Source organism: Monodon monoceros, unplaced genomic scaffold, assembly GCF_005190385.1.
Source record: "Monodon monoceros isolate NGI ecotype Baffin Bay Population unplaced genomic scaffold, NGI_Narwhal_1 Super_Scaffold_11, whole genome shotgun sequence".
Lineage (NCBI taxonomy): Eukaryota > Metazoa > Chordata > Mammalia > Artiodactyla > Monodontidae > Monodon > Monodon monoceros.
Genome location: NW_021703767.1, coordinates 49,125,833 through 49,144,143, shown reverse-complemented (window position 1 = coordinate 49,144,143; position 18,311 = coordinate 49,125,833). Strand labels below are relative to the sequence as shown.

Here is an 18,311-nt window from a genome sequence, read left to right as displayed (position 1 = left end):
TGGAAAAAGATATTTGATGCAAATGCAAATCAAAAGAAAGCTGGAGTAGCAATTCTCATATCAGACACAATAGACTTTAAAATAAAGACTATTACAAGAGACAAAGAAGGGCACTACATAATGATCAAGGGATCGATCCAAGAAGAAGATATAACAATTGTAAATATTTATGCACCCAACGTAGAAGCACCTCAATACATAAGGCAAATGCTAACAGTCATAAAAAGGGAAATCGACAGTAACACAATCATAATACGTGACTTTAACACCCCACTTTCACCAATGGACAGATCATCCAAAATGAAAATAAATAAGGAAACACAAGCTTTAAATGATACATTAAACAATATGGACTTAATTGATATTGATAGGACATTCCATCCAAAATTAACAGAATACACTTTCTTCTCAAGTGCTAATGGAACATTCTCCAGGACGTATCCTATCTTGGGTCACAAATCAAGCCTTGGTAAATTTAAGAAAATTGAAATCGTATCAAGTATCTTTTCCGACCACAACGCTATGAGACTAGATATCAATTACAGGAAAAGATCTGTAAAAAATACAAACAAATGGAGGCTAAACAATACACTACTTAATAACCAAATGATCACTGAATAAATCAAAGAGGAAATCAAAAAATGCCTAAAAACAAATGACAATGGGGACACGATGACCCAAAACCTATGGGATGCAGCAAAAGCAGTTCTAAGAGGGAAGTTTATAGCAATACAATCATACCTTAAGAAACAGGACACATCTCAAATAAACAACCTAACCTTGCACCTCAAGCAATTAGAGAAAGAAGAACCAAAAATCCCCAAAGTTAGCAGAAGGAAAGAAATCATAAAGATCAGATCAGAAATAAATGAAAAAGAAATGAAGGAAACGATAGCAAAGATCAATAAAACTAAAAGCTGGTTCTTTGAGAAGATAAACAAAATTGATAAACCATTAGCCAGACTCATCAAGAAAAAAAGGAAGAAAACTCAAATCAACAGAATTAGAAATGAAAAAGGAGAAGTAAGAACTGACACTGCAGAAATACAAAGGAGCATCAGAGATTACTACAAGCAACTCTACGCCAATAAAATGGACAACCTGGAAAAAATGGACAAATTCTTAGAAATGCACAACCTGCTGAGACCGAATGAGGAAGAAATAGAATATATGAACCGACCAATCACAAGCACTGAAATTGAAACTGTGATTAAAAATCTTCCAACAAACAAAAGCCCAGGACCAGATGGCTTCACAGGTGAATTCAATCAGAGAAGAAAAAGAAATAAAAGGAATCCAGATCGGAAAAGAAGAAGTAAAGATGTCACTGTGTGCAGATGACATGATACTCTACATATAGAATCCTAAAGATGCTACCAGAAAACTACTAGAGCTAATCAATGAATTTGGTAAAGTAGCAGGATACAAAATTAATGCACAGAAATCTCTGGCATTCCTATACACTAATGATGAAAAATCTGAAAGTGAAATTAAGAAAACAATCCCATTTACCATTGCAACAAAAAGAATAAAATATCTAGGAATAAACCTACCTAAGGAGACAAAAGACCTGTATGCAGAAAATTATAAGACACTGATGAAAGAAGTTAAAGATGATACAGATAGATGGGAGAGATATACCATGTTCTTGGATTGGAAGAATCAACATTGTGAAATTGAGTCTACTACCCAAAGCAATCTACAGATTCAAAGCAATCCGTATCAAACTACCATTGGCATTTTTCACAGAACTAGAACAACAAATTTCACAATTTGTATGGAAACACAAAAGACCCCGAATAGCCAAAGCAATCTTGACAAAGAAAAATGGAGCTGGAGGAATCAGGCTCCCTGTCTTCAGACTATACTACAAAGCTACAGTAATCAAGACAGTATAGTACTGGCACAAAAACAGAAATATAGATCAATGGAACAGGAAAGAAACCCCAGAGATAAACCCACACACATATTGTCACCTTATCTTTGATAAAGGAGGCAAGAATATACAGTGGAGAAAAGACAGCCTCTTCAATAAGTGGTGCTGGGGAAACTGGACAGGTACATGTAAAAGTATGAGATTAGATCACTTCCTAACACCACAGACAAAAATAAGCTCAAAATGGATTAAAGACCTAAATGTAAGGCCAGACACTATCAAACTCTTAGAGGAAAACATAGGCAGAACACTCTATGACATAAATCACAGCAAGATCCTTTTTGACCCACCTCCTAGACAAATGGAAATAAAAATAAAAGTAAACAAATGGGACTAAATGAAACTTAAAAGCTTTTTCACAGCAAAGGAAACCATAAACAAGACCAAAAGACAACCCTCAGAATGGGAGAAAATATTTTCAAATGAAGTAACTGACAAAGGATTAATCTCCAAACTTTACAAGCATCTCATGCACCTCAATAACAAAGAAACAAACAACCCAATCCAAAAATGGGCAGAAGACCTAAATAGACATTTCTCCAAAGAAGATATACAGACTGCCAACAAACACATGAAAGAATGCTCAACATCATTAATCATTAGAGAAATGCAAATCAAAACTGCAATGAGATATCATCTCACACCAGTCAGAATGGCCATCATCAAAAAATCTAGAAACAATAAATGGATAAAGAACATGTGGCACATATATACAATGGACTATTACTCAGCCATAAAGAGAAATGAAATTGAGCTATTTGTAATGAGGTGGATAGACCCAGAGTCTGTCATACAGAGTGAAGTAAGTCAGAAAGAGAAAGACAAATACCATACGCTAACACATATATATGGAATTTAAGAAAAAAAAAAGTCATGAAGAACCTAGGGGTAAGACAGGAATAAAGACACAGACCTACTGGAGAACGGACCTGAGGATATGGGGAGGGGCAAGGGTGAGCTGTGACAAAGCGAGAGAGCGGCATGGACATATATACACTACCAAACGTAAGGTAGATAGCTAGTGGGAAGCAGCCGCATAGCACAGGGATATCAGCTCGGTGCTTTGTGACCACCTGGAGGGGTGGGATAGGGAGGGTGGGAGGGAGGGAGATGCAGGAGGAAGGAGATATGGGAACATATGTATATGTATGGCTGATTCACTTTGTTAAAAAGCAGAAAGCAACACACCATTGTAAAGCAATTATACCCCAATAAAGATGTTAAAAAAAAAATCTAGAAACAATAAATGCTGGAGAGGATATGAAGAAAAGGGAACACTCTTGCACTGCTGGTGGGAATGTGAATTGGTACAGCCACTATGGAGAACAGTATGGAGGTTCCTTAAAAAACTAAAACTAGAACTACCATATGACCCAGCAATCCCACTACTGGGCATATACCCTGAGAAAACCATAATTCAAAAAGAGCCATGTACCAAAATGTTCATTGCAGCTCTATTTACAAGAGCCAGGACATGGAAGCAACCTAAGTGTCCATCAACAGATGAATGGATAAAGAAGATGTGGCACATGTATACAATGGAATATTACTCAGCCATAAAAAGAAATGAAATTGAGTTATCTGTAGTGACGTGGATGGACCTAGAGTCTGTCATACAGAGTGAAGTAAGTCAGAAAGAGGAAAACAAATAACGTATGCTAACACATATATATGGAATCTAAAAAAAAAAAAAAAATGATCATGAAGAACCTAGGGGCAAGATGGGAATAAAGACACAGACCTACTAGAGAATGGACTTGAGGATATGGGGAGGGGGAAGGGTAAGCTGTGACAAGGTGAGAGAGTGGCATGGACATATATACACTACCAAACGTAAAATAGATAGCTAGTGGGAAGCAGCCACATAGCACAGGGAGATCAGCTCAGTGGTTTGTGACCATCTATAGGGGTGGGATAGGGAGGGTGGGAGGGAGACACAAGAGGGAAGAGATATGGGAACATATGTATATGTATAACTGATTCACTTTGTTATAAAGCAGAACCTAACACACCATTGTAAAGCAATTATACTCCAATAAAGATGTTAAAAAAAATTTTTTAAAGAAAAGAAATAAAGAAGGGTTTTTCATGAATCAAATTTATTACAAAGAATTAATGTACAATCAAAGCCAAATACATTCCTCGGGGTATGCCAGAAATAAGCAAAATAATATTATTAGAATTAAAGTTACTAAAAAATTAGGCATTTTTTTTCTGAATGGTAATATGAAACATCATGGTACGTTATCATTATTTGACAACAGAAAACCAGTAAAACATGTTTCAATATTGACTTTTTGTTGTTCTTATAAAGGTAAAACAAACATTCCAACAGAGCAAGTAAATCATAAACTCTAGAAAGTGAGTCATAAAAAGGTGTTCTCTTTAACAGCATGCAATTCCCTACAAATAATGTATCTCATCTCAAAGCATATTTACAATTCAAACAGAGCTCTGCCAGCCACTAAAGGAACAACTCTCCATCTGTTTCATCCACAGAGATGGTGATTACACAGCTCCTCTGAATGCATATGATTTTTAAAAATAGTGAAAATCCACTTGTTCTTTTCTAGTTTATTGATTTACACATTTCAAATTCGGCCATGTTAATGACCAATGTACAAATATTTGTATAAATATTTTAAAAGACAAAAATAACAATTATATACAGTTTGCAAGATCAAACTTTAACCATGGTACCCTCCATCTAGTCCAACGACTAGAGACTTTCCAACACCAATAACTATCAGGTACTGCATCAGGCCAAACGAAGCCTCAACACTACGTCCAGATTTATTTTTTAACTTCCAAATGCTTTCATTTTTCTTTAAAGAAAAAGTTTACAATTCACCTCCTTTTAAACTGGCAATAGCTACATAAGCAATGCCTTATGCCACAAATCAAAGCCTTCTCCTACCCAAAAGCTACTGTTAAATTGAAGTCAGTTTTACCACTCAGATTAAATTCAGAGGTCTAGATCCCAGATACCTGGGTATGAAATATTAAAATCTGCCAAGAGGAATTAGATATTTTTCTTCTTTTCTTTTAACATAACCCACTATATAATAGTGAACTAAATATGTTTGTTTCATAGAAACAACTTACATTTGCCAATACAGAGCAAATGGTCTATGTACAGATACATTAGGACTGCCTAACTGACAGTGAGTATTGCTGACCAGGCTCCCAGCCAATGGAGCTAATACGGTGGAGCTCTCTGCTGAATGGACTTTCCCTTCAGGATACGTCGGATCTGGAAAGGAAACCAATAGGATTTGTAAGGGTTTTTTTTTTTTTTTCTACGATCAAAGTACCACATCTCCTTCAGTTTCTTTGTAAGTAAGTATATGAAGAAATATGCAACAGTATGTGTCAAGATTTTAAGGGGACAAATAAAAATACTACAACTCCTTTTAAAGTTTACTACAGACCTGCTATAATGATCTTTGAGTAAAAGAAAGTAAAGCATCTCCATTAAAAATTATCTGAGGCCGGGCTTCCCTGGGGGTGCAGTGGTTGAGAGTCCGCCTGCCGATGCAGGGTACACGGGTTCGTGCCCCGGTCCGGGAAGATCCCACATGCCGCGGAGCGGCTAGGCCCGTGAGCCATGGCCACTGAGCCTGCGCGTCCGGAGCCTGTGCTCCACAACAGGAGAGGCCACAACAGTGAGAGGCCCGCGTACGGCAAAAAATAAAAAATAAAAAAATAATCTGAGGTTGAAAATCTCCAAAAGTTTAACTAAGACCTATATTCTTTTCCTAATCTTTACTGTTATTTGTGAGAACATTTAATATAATGCAGTAATCATGGTTATTATAATATCTCACCTACCTTGATGTCAGCCTCAACCAAGAACCGAGAGCCCACGTTACACACACAAGTAAACTATAATGCCCTTCGAGTCAAGATAGCTGTGACATCCAAGAATTAAAGCATCTGTGCATGACTATATGGATCACAGGAAACCCCCAGGCTCATTCAGAGTCTAGTAATTGATTTTATACCCCAGCCTGACAAATTTTATGATCTGTCTCTCAGCCCACAGCAGATAAGAAGCAACAAATTAGAAGAAAGAAGACTGGAGTAGGGGATGCAATTGACAGCTGCTAGAAGGAGACACAATGACCATGGTCTGACAATAAAAGCAAAGGAAAAGACCCTCCCTCCACACACAGAGACACAAAAAATACAAAAGCAGGAAGGAGAGTAATCCAAGAACATTTAGCAAAGAGTCAAGCAGCTCTCCATGCTCAGTACTCCCTGAGAACATCACTCTATGACTGCACACCACAAACAGCAAACCAGAAGTGAACAGTGCGCTTAGGACTCTGCCATTTACTATTTAATGATGGTCCCTATGGCTGGTCCCACTCTGAGTCCCAGTCTTCCCAGGTGAACCTTCACCCTGCAAAGTTTTCCTAACTATTAAGTGGTATAATATACAGGAAAACTCTACAAATCATCAAGTGATTCATTTTAAGCTATAAAGAGCTCCACAAATATGAGTTACTATAATATTATGGTCATAGCGAGGGCTGTAAATCAAAGGCAAGGCTAAATTGCATTCCATATATTTTATTTTGTGATTATTAAAGTATGTAACGACCCACAGCCACAATCTCTTGTTTCCTCCAGGGAAAGAGTTTCATCAAAAATATTTCAAGTTCTTCCAAATGTATGGACACCAAGGGGGAAACTGGCGGTGGGGGGTTGGTGGTGGTGGGATGAATTGGGAGATCGGGATTGACATATATACACTAATAAGCATAAAATGGATAACTAATAAGAACCTGCTGCTTAAAAAAATAAATTAAAAATATATAAGTTCTTAAAAAGAGTCAGTTCTTGTTATCAAGAAAAGTTTAGTCATATGAAACTGTTCAATCCCCAAATATAATATATTGCGTTGGCCAAAAAGTTCATTCAACTTTTTCATAACAGCTTACAGCGAAAACTGAACGAACTTTCTGGCCAATCCAGTAGAACCATATGATGAGAAAAGCATAATTTTATTTAAAGTATAAAATATTTCTAGGTTCTAAATTATATAAATAACCTTCCCATTTTTTATTTAGGATCAGTTAGTGGATAGAAATCATTGTTAACAGCTAATGTTTACTGAGCAGCACCCACTTATGTGCCTGGGACTATTCTGAATACTCTATAAATACTGACTCATTTAATATGCACAATATTTGAAGGCTCATCACTTACTCACAAAACTAAGATTCTCTTTCTTTAGTGTGTGCAGGAACCTTGGTTCCTCCTCTTTCATCAACTTCCAAATGTCAAACCATTCTGACTTAGCCCAAACCCAAGTTTGTGTCTTGGAAGAAAAAGAAAGACTACCTGACTTCTGATCATTTGGGGTCCATGGATAAACCCTCAAATTTCTTACTCTTCCTTTGGAGACAAAGCAACTGACTCTAAAGGGCTACAATGACCACTGTTGAGACACAGATGTTGATAAAGCCCACCTGAAGAGTGCCAGCTGGCCCCTGCCCCTTATGTTTCGGAACAATGCCTCAAAGTATTTCTTCTCCCTTCTGTGGCCCTCACCTGTTCTCCCACAGGGCCATCAGGAACCAAATGTACTGGCTGTTCATTCTCCAAGTTCCGAGTACTTGGGTCTGCTCCCTTCCTCATCAACAGGCGGACTGCATCCAACTGTGTCACCCGATATTGCAGGCTGGCAGCAACATGGAGGGCGGTGTTTCCATTGTAAGCCTAAAGACAAAGAGACAAAACGACACCCATCAGGAAGGGAGACTTTCATGAAAGCAGCTCAAAAGCTTGAAGAAGGTATAAAGAAGGTTATTCCAAATCTTGTACAGTTCTTGAACACTTCTAAAAGTACCTTTGCATTCACAAAAGACAGGCAACTGGGCAGTTCCAAAAAGAGGCGAATGAGTTCCAGATTTGCTTCTTCAGCTGCCAAGTGCAGGGCTGTGCGGCCACTTTTACGATCCTTGTCAAAGGCAAGAGGGGGGAAAAAATGAACATCCAGAAACGATGCCCTGGATATGCTTCTCACCCAGTCTCTCATATGTCTGGTTCACCCTTGGAGACTCACTCGGAGTGCCCCCTTCTCCACAAACCCTTACTGCAACCCAAGCTCCATGGAATCTCTCAGTCCTCCTAATTCCCTTTTATCACATCTACCCTTGTATACCAGGTGGCCATAAAATATAGAAACATAGACTATGCTGTTTTATCATGTGCTGTAATATAAGAAATCATTTACTGTGTATTCGCCTATGTTTCCAGACTTGGTGGCCACCCTGTAGACTTAAAATTAGCTATATCTCTCACCATTTCTACTAGACAGTAAGCTTCCCAAGGACCCAAGTGGCTTATGATTTAGGTATTTTCCCCTAGGGCCCCTAACTCAGTACCTCAGCCTTGTACACAGCAAATACTCAGCAAATAAACCTCAAATTTAAAGATAATAAAATATTCTCCAGTTTAAAAAACAGAAGATTAAGTCCAGATCCAACAACAATGAAGAAACCCTTACAAAATGCACTACCTTTAGTATCTGTGTATAACAATGGAAGCAAAATGAAAATATCAATTTCAAGCATTTTCTTTTCCTTTCAAATAAAGACATTCATTTCACAGCTAAATGATCTTTTGAATAATAATCCATAGATTAAAAGCAAATCAAGAAAGCAGATGAGGTGATCTTTTAAAATCTAAGCTTAACTATCCATACATTGCTACTACTCCATTAATTTAAAAAGATGGCAGAAATAAAATAAAAAGGGGGAAAAGTTTTAATCTACACTTGGGAAGAAGGTCTTCGGCTATAACCACGTCTCTCCCACATCCCATTTCCAAACTCTTCTGTGAATTTTACCTTAGCTTCCACTGCAGCTCCCATTTGAATCAGACACTTAATTGTATCAACTAGGCTCTTATTCTTCAGCAAAAGCTCCTGAACTTCAGGTGAATGGGGCTGTTGATTTCTCTGGAGTTCGTGAACCACAGCATTGTGGGCCACAACTGCACAGTGTAGCGGGGTCAGGCCTAGAAAAAAGCATAAGAAAGCAGTGGTCAAGCATCCCATCAATTCTTTTAGTTGTTCTATAATTACAAACCTTGAGGGTGGCCTCTCACATGACCTACATATGGGCTCCACAAGAACTAGTAAGGTAATCTGAGTAATCCCTCCATTGGGTCTTAGTGCTAATTTTATCTATAGAATATTTTAGCTTTAATTACCTCCCTTCCTTATTGGTATTGAACTTAATACCCTTAGAATTAATGGGCCCCTCTCTCTGAATGTTTCTTCACCCAATAATGCATCAATCACTTACCATCATAGTTAGTTGACTCCAGATCCACAAACTGATTGCTCCCCGCTGCTCCCTTCTGAATTGCCTGCAGAATTTAAAAACAGACATCAGCAAAAGACAAACTACACAAATACTTATCTACTACTGTTCCAAGAAAGGAGTAAGTCAACTTAAAAGAGAGCATTGCAACAGGCAATCTACATCCAACTCCTAATATCCAAGCTGTACCCCTTTGGCCCTATGGTAATGGGAGCCTGGCTCGCTGCCTCTTACCTGAAGCACCTGGGAGTGGCCCTTCTCAGCACAAACATGCAGGGGGGTTCTTCCCCAGCAGTCAGTCGTATTCACCTGGGCCCCGAGGTTCACCAGATCCTGCACGATGAGGTGCTGATTGGCAGCCACTGCCACCTGAAAGGCACTCTGTGGACATTCAGAGGAAAAAAATATTTTTTAAAACCCATAACACTATAGTAACAAAGAATATGAACCTAAACTAAGACTGAGGGGAGAAAACCCCACATAGAGAGAATAAATCCTGTTAATAAGCAATAAGATACTGTAACACAAGGAAACTAAAATAAGCTTAGGGTGCAGCTTTATTATACCCAGTTAGTCTTTGGTCAAATAACTACAAAGTTAAAGTTAATAACTTCAAGGTTGGCAGTGACAAAGAGTCAACACCCAGAAGTTAATATTAACTAAACTCTCTTGGTCTGGAACTCTGAAATGATCTACACATAAATATGAGACCGGCCGTCATCTTGTCCCCATGACCACACTTTGCCATTTCCCTCTGTCAAGATCCTCACCTGTCCATTGTGCTCTTTAATATCCAGCATGTGAAGCGCATTCATCTTTCTTGCAAGGACATAGGAAAGTGCCCTTCTCCCCTGGGCAACAGCAATATGGAGGAACCTGGGGAAAAACAAAAGGAAAAGAAAAGAAGTGAATTATTTATTTCACTAAGTTCATCCTTTTTTAAAAAAAATTCTTCCTTTAGCCCCTTTCTTGATATGTTGGTGTACTCAAATCAAACAGTACAGAGCATAATTTGTCTTTTCTGCTATGCTGACAATACATCTGAGTTGCAACAAGATGAATTAGGTTACCAGAAAAAAGAAGTACGCCAGGCACCATGCTGATTACTTTAAATCCATTATTCTTAATGTTCATAAAAACCCACTGAGGGAGGTATTATCATTTTACATGCCCAGAAACTGAGGCATAGAGAGGTTAAACAACTTGCCCAGGGCTTCCCCGGTGGCGCAGTGGTTGAGAGTCCGCCTGCTGATGCAGGGGACACGGGTTCGTGCCCCGGTCCAGGAAGATCCCACATGCCGCGGAGCGGCTGGGCCCGTGAACCATGGCCGCTGAGCCTGCGCGTCCGGAGCCTGTGCTCCGCAACGGGAGAGGCCACAACAGTGAGAGGCCCGCGTACCGCAAAAAACAAAAACAAATACAAAAACAAAAACTTGCCCAACACCACAAAGATGTCAGAACAAATCAGTATTCAATCTACAAATCAACTCACAGTTGATCATGACCAACTAACCATGATCTAACTGATTTTGCTCTACAGACACAATCTATGCTAATCTTTCAAAACCAATTATTCAAAGACATGTACATTTTTATTAATTTAGAACAGGTAATTTGTTCAGCCAGAAAAAAAAGGAAAGGAAAACTCTTGCTTGAAATATGAGCTATCATTCTACGCCCACTAGTCATCTTGTTTAGCCAACCACTTACTCAGATCTAAGCTGGCATCCCCTAGAGAAATTCTGTGCCCACTATGTCCAGCAAGCATGGCTTACCAAATCAGCTCAATGAGATAAAGGGACATACTCACGTGTCACCATCTGCATCCTTTGAAAGAAACTGGTCTTGGGAGATATGTGCCAATTTGCTTTCTTCCTGCTCTACTTGCCACTGAAAAAATGACTTCCCTAACTGTGTGGTGTTCATTGGATTTCCGACGATGTTCGGGAAGGGCAGTGGTGTGTTTAAAGGGGCAGAGCCTGCATCATGCCTCGCCAGGGCCTCACAGGCACTGTGTGACATCATGTTGAAGTTCTGCACGTGGGCATCATTTTGCTGCTGAACGCTGGGGGCAGTCTGTGGGGGAACAGCAATATTCTCAGATTCCCTGGGACCACTTAGAAGGGATGCAAAACTTTGGTTCAGGCAGAACTGTGGTTCTTGATGTTTGAACTGTGGTTCAAAGATGTTTGGTTCATAGCTGGGGGACTGGGAAGTTCTGGAATAAGGACTGTATTCCAGAGCTGGGTTGTGGGTGTAGTGCTGTTGCGGCAGCTCCTGCACGTTCTGGTTCTGTGAAGAATACTCGTACATGGAAGCCTGATCCATCATGTGTGGGGGGGAGCTGCTGACTTGGAAGGGTTGGTATTTCTGAGGTGGAGAGAAGACCTGCCCTCCGTGGAAGTCCTGACACTGCTCGTGGGGGGAGCTTGGAGGGACTCCCACAGGGTGCATCCAGCTAACTTGGACAGTGTTCAGGGAAACCAGGCTGCATTCATTCTTAATGTTGATAATGCTCTGAAGCAGATCAGCACTGCTGTCCTGTTTGGATTCATTGTGATGGACATCTTCCATGCTTTCCGCGGGTGTGGGTGTTTGAGGTGGCGTCTGGAAAGGGAGAAACAATAAGTTGCGCACTTCCTTCCAAAATTATTCCAGGAATAATTTCCAATGGGTATTCAGAGGAAAATAGTGAGATACGTACCAAAAACTGGGTATGTAACAAAGCTGGTCTTTTGCAATCTGGTCCATCAGATGATAAATCAGGGCCTTTCCTTTTCCCACTATATGATACTGTGTTCTTCAATTCTATACCCAAGAAAGGAATATGGAATCTGTGATAATTTTATTTCACAAATTTTTACCCATAATCACACTACACTGTTTTACCCTACAGCCCCCATGATATTATAAATAGAGGTAACTCTTACCTGTGAATTGCTCTCTGTTCACACCTTGTGTCTATAAGGAAAAAAAGTTTCCAATTTAGTGTGTGATAAATGGTTTCCTGATTAACATACATCAACAAACAGACTTATCTCTACCCCTCTTTACAGTTCACCACAAACCTTTGACATAGCTATTCTAGCAATATTTATTTTCTATGTTAATTTCCATCCTATCTTGCAACTTCCCCCATTTGCACTTTCACCTTAGTTCAACTCAGGTTAAGATAAAATTAATAAGGCCACTTGAGTTTTCCCTTTCTAGTCAAAATGTTCCATTTTAACTGAACCACATTAATTTCCTTGCCCCCAACTTGCCTTCATTTATTTATTCATTAAATTTCTCTTGCACACCTGCCAAGTACCTAGCAGTGGGCCAAGTGGCAGCAATATAGCAGACAGCAGGACAAATATGTTCTCTGTACTATGGACTTTGTGGTCTACAAAAGACTTCCCCAACCTAGGTTAGCAGAGAGTAATAACACTGACAGGCTAACCTCCCTATCCCCCAACCCAAAACAAATAAATTAGGTGCCACCTTAAAATCATCGACGGCTTGTCCGGAAGCCTTCTGTTTATGACTTCGGATGTGCAACAGGAGTTCCTTCACCGAGTTCTTCACGCGAACACCTTGAAAGGGTCCTCTCTGCTGCCTTCCAACCCCCATATGGGGCTCAACTGTTCAAAAAACAAAACAAAACAAAACATATCCCAATTAAGTGTCTTCACAGACATGAATATTAATAATCTCAAAAGCGTAGCTATCCAACATGATAAAGTTCCCAACTAACAGACCGCAAAGCCTCTTCAACTTGCTTGCCTCATACCTTTCCCCACCAGGAAGTCTAATGAATTAAAGCTCATAAAAATATTGTTTCAGGGAACCCCAGAGCCGAGAGATAAACCCAAATTAATTCTCTGTCTCTCAGCCCTATCCACCCATGAGACAGGATCACAGATTTTGCCACCCTGACTCTCATAAATCTGTAATTATTCTAGACTTTTGAAAAACCTTGGGGGAGCAAGGAATAAATGATGGATTTTTAGCTTTTCAAACCAAAGGCTTTATGTCCACATAGAAATTTTAAAGTCTATCAATTCCACTCACCTAAGAAGGTACAAAACAAACTTCTCCCAAAGATCTCAATGTACCAAAGCCTAACATTTAACAATGTCTCAGTTTATTATTTCCCTCAGTTCAGCTACGCCAAGAAAGCTACCTAAATTCACTGAGCTTAAACGCCTTTCCACATATGCACACAGGATTTCCCCTCACCGACTGTTTTTGATCACATAGGCCTTCTAAGTAGAAAGGAAATAATCTCATTTCATATTTAAGCTTTAAAATACACTTTAAAATGCAGTACATGAGGGCTTCCCTGGTGGCGCAGTGGTTGAGAGTCCGCCTGCCGATGCAGGGTACACGGGTTCGTGCCCCGGTCTGGGAGGATCCCACATGCCACGGAGCAGCTGGGCCCATGAGCCATGGCCGCTAAGCCTGCACGTCCGGAGCCTGTGCTCCGCAACGGGAGAGGCCACAACAGTGAGAGGCCCGCGTACCGCAAAAAAAAAAAAAAAAAAAATGCAGTACATGAGTACAGCATTCTACTCTGACCACTACTATGTCACAACCTCTTGGGATGAGCTGAACACAAAGTAAACACACAAAGAGTCAGGAAATGAATAATTCAGCAACCCCATTGAGAATGGAAAAAAATAAGACGGGACAAAAAACAAGGCATAATTTTAAATATATAGATATATACACACATATATATATATAATCAAATACATGAGAGAAACAACTCAATGATAGAGCAAACTAAACACTAGTTAGTTTTATGTTTAAGTCTAAGAATATCTTGCCAGAATCTAACACGGCATTTCTCTGGAATGACAGTAGTTAATAACTCAACGTCACAGGGAGAAAAATTCAGTTTCAGAAATCCCCTACGGTAAGCCAAAGAACTAACAAAATAGTTTCAGCCAGATGAAGGCCAAATGTGGAGGGAAAAAAGGGTCTAAATACACACACAATTTTGGCATTTGCTACACACTTAACATACAGGAAGCATGTTATACAACCGAGTGGTTTAAATCACTTTTTTAAATAAAAATGACAAATCACATATTAAACTAAAACACAAGCAAAACACAGGAGTGGCCAGCCGTGGGGAATACCTGAAAGAGAACGCTCTTTAAAATCATGCTGAATAGATTTTCCAAAATTTGAGATTATCTAGACGTTCTTTGGTTCACCTACAGCGGCATCCTGTTTTCCCCCAAATTATGCAACTCCGTTCATTAAGAAAAGAAGCTAACAATTCACAGCCGCAGAACGGAAACGTTACGCCTTTCTCTGCTACAGACGGTTCAACCATTCTAAAGCACACAAAACAAAAACCGAAGAAATTCTGGGCAGACTTCGGAAAATCACAGACTCGAGGTATAAACCGGTTTTCAGTCCAGCTTCACCTTACATCTTAATAATATCGGTTTCTTTTCTTTATAAAGTCCTTTTACTTAAAATTTCCACAAATACGTACTTAGAAAGAAATAAATCACGACCTTCAACCCAGTACCCAAACCCTTATCGCCGGCTACAGCCTTTCACTTAAACAGCCACAAGAAAAAGGTACACCTACATCAGATCCAAAATCTCGCCATAGTATGTGAATTATACCTTAAGAAAAGTGTTTTTTTAAAATAAGAGAAAACCCAACGTGGTCCATTCCCCCCACCCGAAGTCAGAGCTGTGTGTTTCAAGTTACCAGGCCAGCTAGAAGGCGCCCAGATTTCACAGACGGTCAAAGGGCATCGAGTGATATTCAACGCCCAGCGCGGGGCAAGGCATCCAGTAGTGGCCTAATAATAATGGCCAGTGTGATTATGTACCTCCGCTAAAGCAGGCGCCGAGGCCACCTAACACCTGGCCGAGGTACTTGGCTTCTGGGCGGCCCAGACCCCCCCCCTCCCCGCGGGTGGGCCGCCCCCAAACAGGGGTCCTGGGGCCGCCCCGCCGGGGCCGGTGGGTACCTTGCAGCCGCTCGGCACGGGCGCCGCCTCTCGGCCGGGACTCTACCGCCCCGCAGGAGGACACGGACGAGGCAGAAGAGAAGTCGGACGAGTCGGAGCCGGGCGAGCCGGGCGCCGAGGGCCCAGACGACGAGCAGCCGGCGTCGCAGGCGCCGGGGGCGGCGGCGGGTGGCGACGCGCCGTAGAAGTAGGCCAGGTTGAGTGGGCTGGTCATGAGGCGGCAGTCGCCGGCCGCGTCCAGCAGCCCCTCTCCGCCGCGGCTGTCGTCCAGCAGCTTGTCCACGATCATACTCCCGGGCTCGGTGCTCGGGGACCCCAGACACCTGCGCCACCGGTTCGCTGCGCGCGGCTGCCTCCCGACTGCGGCTGTGATGCGTTCGGGGACCTATCGGCTGGAGGACTGCGCGGGCACGGGCGTGGCCCCGGGCTGCCCGACTATTTAACCGGCCTTCGAGGCCAGGGGCGGAGAAAAGAGGCCACCGCCTTGCCAGCCTCCCCCGCGCCCGGCCGGGCCATTAGCGGCGTCTGGGCAGCCTCCCGGCCCCTCCTCCGGATGCGCCCCGTTTCCAGTAAAATGTACAGGATGAGGCAATGTGCCCTCCGCCCTCGCTCCGCCCTCGCTCCGCCCTCCCGGCCCCGGCCAGACCGACCGGTTGTTTTCCTGCCCTTCACCTAGAAACTCCAATGGAACGCGGCCTCCTGGCCCTCGGACCCCCGACCCGACCGCCAGCCGACGGATGTCGGGGCCGGCGCAGCCGCGGCGCGCTCCCAGCCTGGCCTAGGCGCCCGGGAAGAGGGCGCGTGGCGTGGGCCTCGCCCTCATTGGGCGGCGAGGAGGCGGGAGGCGGCGGTGGGAACAGGTTGGCCTGGTTCCGTGGCGTAGGAAAGTGCTGGAAGGTGCGCGCCGCGCAGCCCTCCCGCCGCCCTGCGCCGAGCTTCTCGCCAGCCCCAGCCAAGGCGTCTCCCAACCAAGGCGTCTCCCAGCCAAGGCGTCTCCCAGCCAAGGAGTCTCCGGGAGGTTCTTAAAGGCCCGTCTCCTCTCAGTTTAGTAAGCGTTTGCCAACGTACCTTTTGGCCAAATCCCAAACTGAAAGAGATGTTGAAGCCATTTTTTTCTGTCCTCAAATTATAATCCGGGCAACAATTTTTTTTTTTTTGGATGCAGCCCAGGAATAAAAAGCGGTGTCCTGTAAAGTTCCATACTGAGACAAATACGTCTTAGCAAAATGACAAGTATATATACATGTATGTGTCTATTTACATATATGTAATTTCTTTATGCTGCATAACTGTCCATTGTGTCGGATAAGCACAGGAATTTTGCTCTTTCCTATCTTAAATACTTTAATGGAGTTACACAATTTTTGTAGTGAAGTCCAATTACTTGCTAAAACCATGGCTAGGAGTTAGCAGGAACTAAAGATGAATATGTCTGTCCTTTCAAGTACATTATAATCTTTTAAGAATGATAAGGTAAGTACACACATGCTATATTAAAAGAAACCAATTATGATTAAATATCATGAGGGATACAAAGTTCAGTGAGTGTCCTAAAAAGAATGTCTAGTGAAGGGCAAGATGAGGTCATGAGGAAAATCTTTGCAAAGAAGGTGACATCTGAGGTTGGCCCCAAATAATGGGTGAGGTTTCAATCCACAGCATTTATAGGAAGAGGGAACAACAATGAGCAAAGAATTAAAGAAAAGGTGTCAGATAAAAGCTTACAGTCCCTTCTAGGATAGTCAAGGGAAGACCATAACATTAAATGTGAAAGGTAACTTGGTGTTTTGGGGTGGAGCACCTCCAGTAACAGGCTGACACACTGGTCTTTAATAAACATTGAGTGAACATGAAAGAATTTGGGGCAGGCAAAATTAATCCGGAAGCAGCTCAAAGGAGGAGAGAAATCACTGTAATGGCCCAAGAGAGAACTGACGTGACCCTGGGGCAGAGGCAGTGGGGAAGAAGAAAGTAAGCAGAAAGAAAACAGGCCTGCGCAGCATTGCTAAAGCAGAATGCACAGGTCGCACCGGGTTGGAGGTGGGCAGCAATGAAGGGGTCCCCAACCAGGCTATGGTTTGGGGCTGGATGACCATGTGAATAGGGATGCCAACTTCAGATCACAGGGAAATCAGGGAAAGTAGACTGTTAGGGTCCCAAGAGGAAGAAATGAGGGAGGCAGGGGAGGAGGGAGACAAAGAGCTTGAATTGTTATTCAGTATTGATAGGTGGTACAAGACCCTGGTGCAGGTGCTAAAGTAAATATTTCCTTGTTTCTCACAAATGTTGTATTGCCCCAAGAACTTCTTGCTGCCTTTCCCTCCTGCCAGTTTTTGAGTTTTGGTAAATTTTTTTAAAAATAAAAAGAAAACAGCTCCCTTGATGTATCTGCAGAAAACAAGGCTCCAGTAATTGCAGTTCCTCAGAAACCAAAATCACTTAAAAGATGCTCCAAATGAGATACTAGTCTTTCTCAATAAAATCTATTTGGATATTTTTTCCTTCCCACTAACATTTTATGTATAATAAAGGCCTTAAATGGCCATCCAAATAAATTCACGGCCAATATTTTTTTTTACAAAATTAATTCTTGGGCTTCCCTGGTGGTGCAGTGGTTGAGAGTCCGCCTGCCGATGCAGGGGACGCGGGTTCGTGCCCCGGTCCGGGAAGATTCCCACATGCCGCAGAGCGGCTGGGCCCATGAGCCATGGCCGCTGAGCCTGTGCGTCTGGAGCCTGTGCTCCGCAACGGGAGAGGCCACAACAGTGAGTGCGAGGCCCGCGTACCGCAAAAAAAAAAATTAATTCTCCCCCTAAAATTATTTCCTGTTTCACTTGGTATATAAAAATTCAAACTTCAAAATCATGGCTTCTGGAGAACTTAATATAGATAAATACGGTCAGTAGACTAATGTTTCAAAATAAAGTTTTCTACGAAATATCAAAGCAATCATACTGTTTTAAAAGACCACAAACCACCCCCCCCCTTGGGCTTCCCTGGTGGCGCAGTGGTTGGGAGTCCTCCTGCCGATGCTGGGGACACGGGTTCATGTCCCAG

At 42.0% G+C, this 18,311-nt stretch overlaps 1 protein-coding gene across 2 annotated transcripts in view; it reads right to left on the bottom strand.

The window, feature by feature from the left end:
- Positions 1–4,026: 4,026 nt before the first annotated feature.
- The window catches only part of NFKBIZ (NFKB inhibitor zeta), a 30,348-nt gene continuing 16,063 nt past the window's right edge, over positions 4,027–18,311 (bottom strand). Inside the window, exons 1-12 of one of the 2 annotated variants that reach the window (XM_029214824.1) lie at positions 15,255–15,718; positions 12,757–12,896; positions 12,204–12,234; positions 11,978–12,081; positions 11,084–11,880; positions 10,044–10,149; positions 9,508–9,654; positions 9,256–9,319; positions 8,796–8,965; positions 7,794–7,904; positions 7,496–7,663; positions 4,027–5,189 (exon numbers count right to left, since the gene is read on the bottom strand). In XM_029214824.1, the coding sequence (XP_029070657.1) occupies positions 5,136–5,189; positions 7,496–7,663; positions 7,794–7,904; positions 8,796–8,965; positions 9,256–9,319; positions 9,508–9,654; positions 10,044–10,149; positions 11,084–11,880; positions 11,978–12,081; positions 12,204–12,234; positions 12,757–12,896; positions 15,255–15,543 (2,181 nt within the window). In that variant the 5' untranslated portion in view covers positions 15,544–15,718 and the 3' untranslated portion in view covers positions 4,027–5,135. Of the gene's footprint in view, positions 5,190–7,495; positions 7,664–7,793; positions 7,905–8,795; positions 8,966–9,255; positions 9,320–9,507; positions 9,655–10,043; positions 10,150–11,083; positions 11,881–11,977; positions 12,082–12,203; positions 12,235–12,756; positions 12,897–15,254; positions 15,719–18,311 lie in introns of those variants that run through there. The other variant, XM_029214825.1, reaches the window with a different exon arrangement.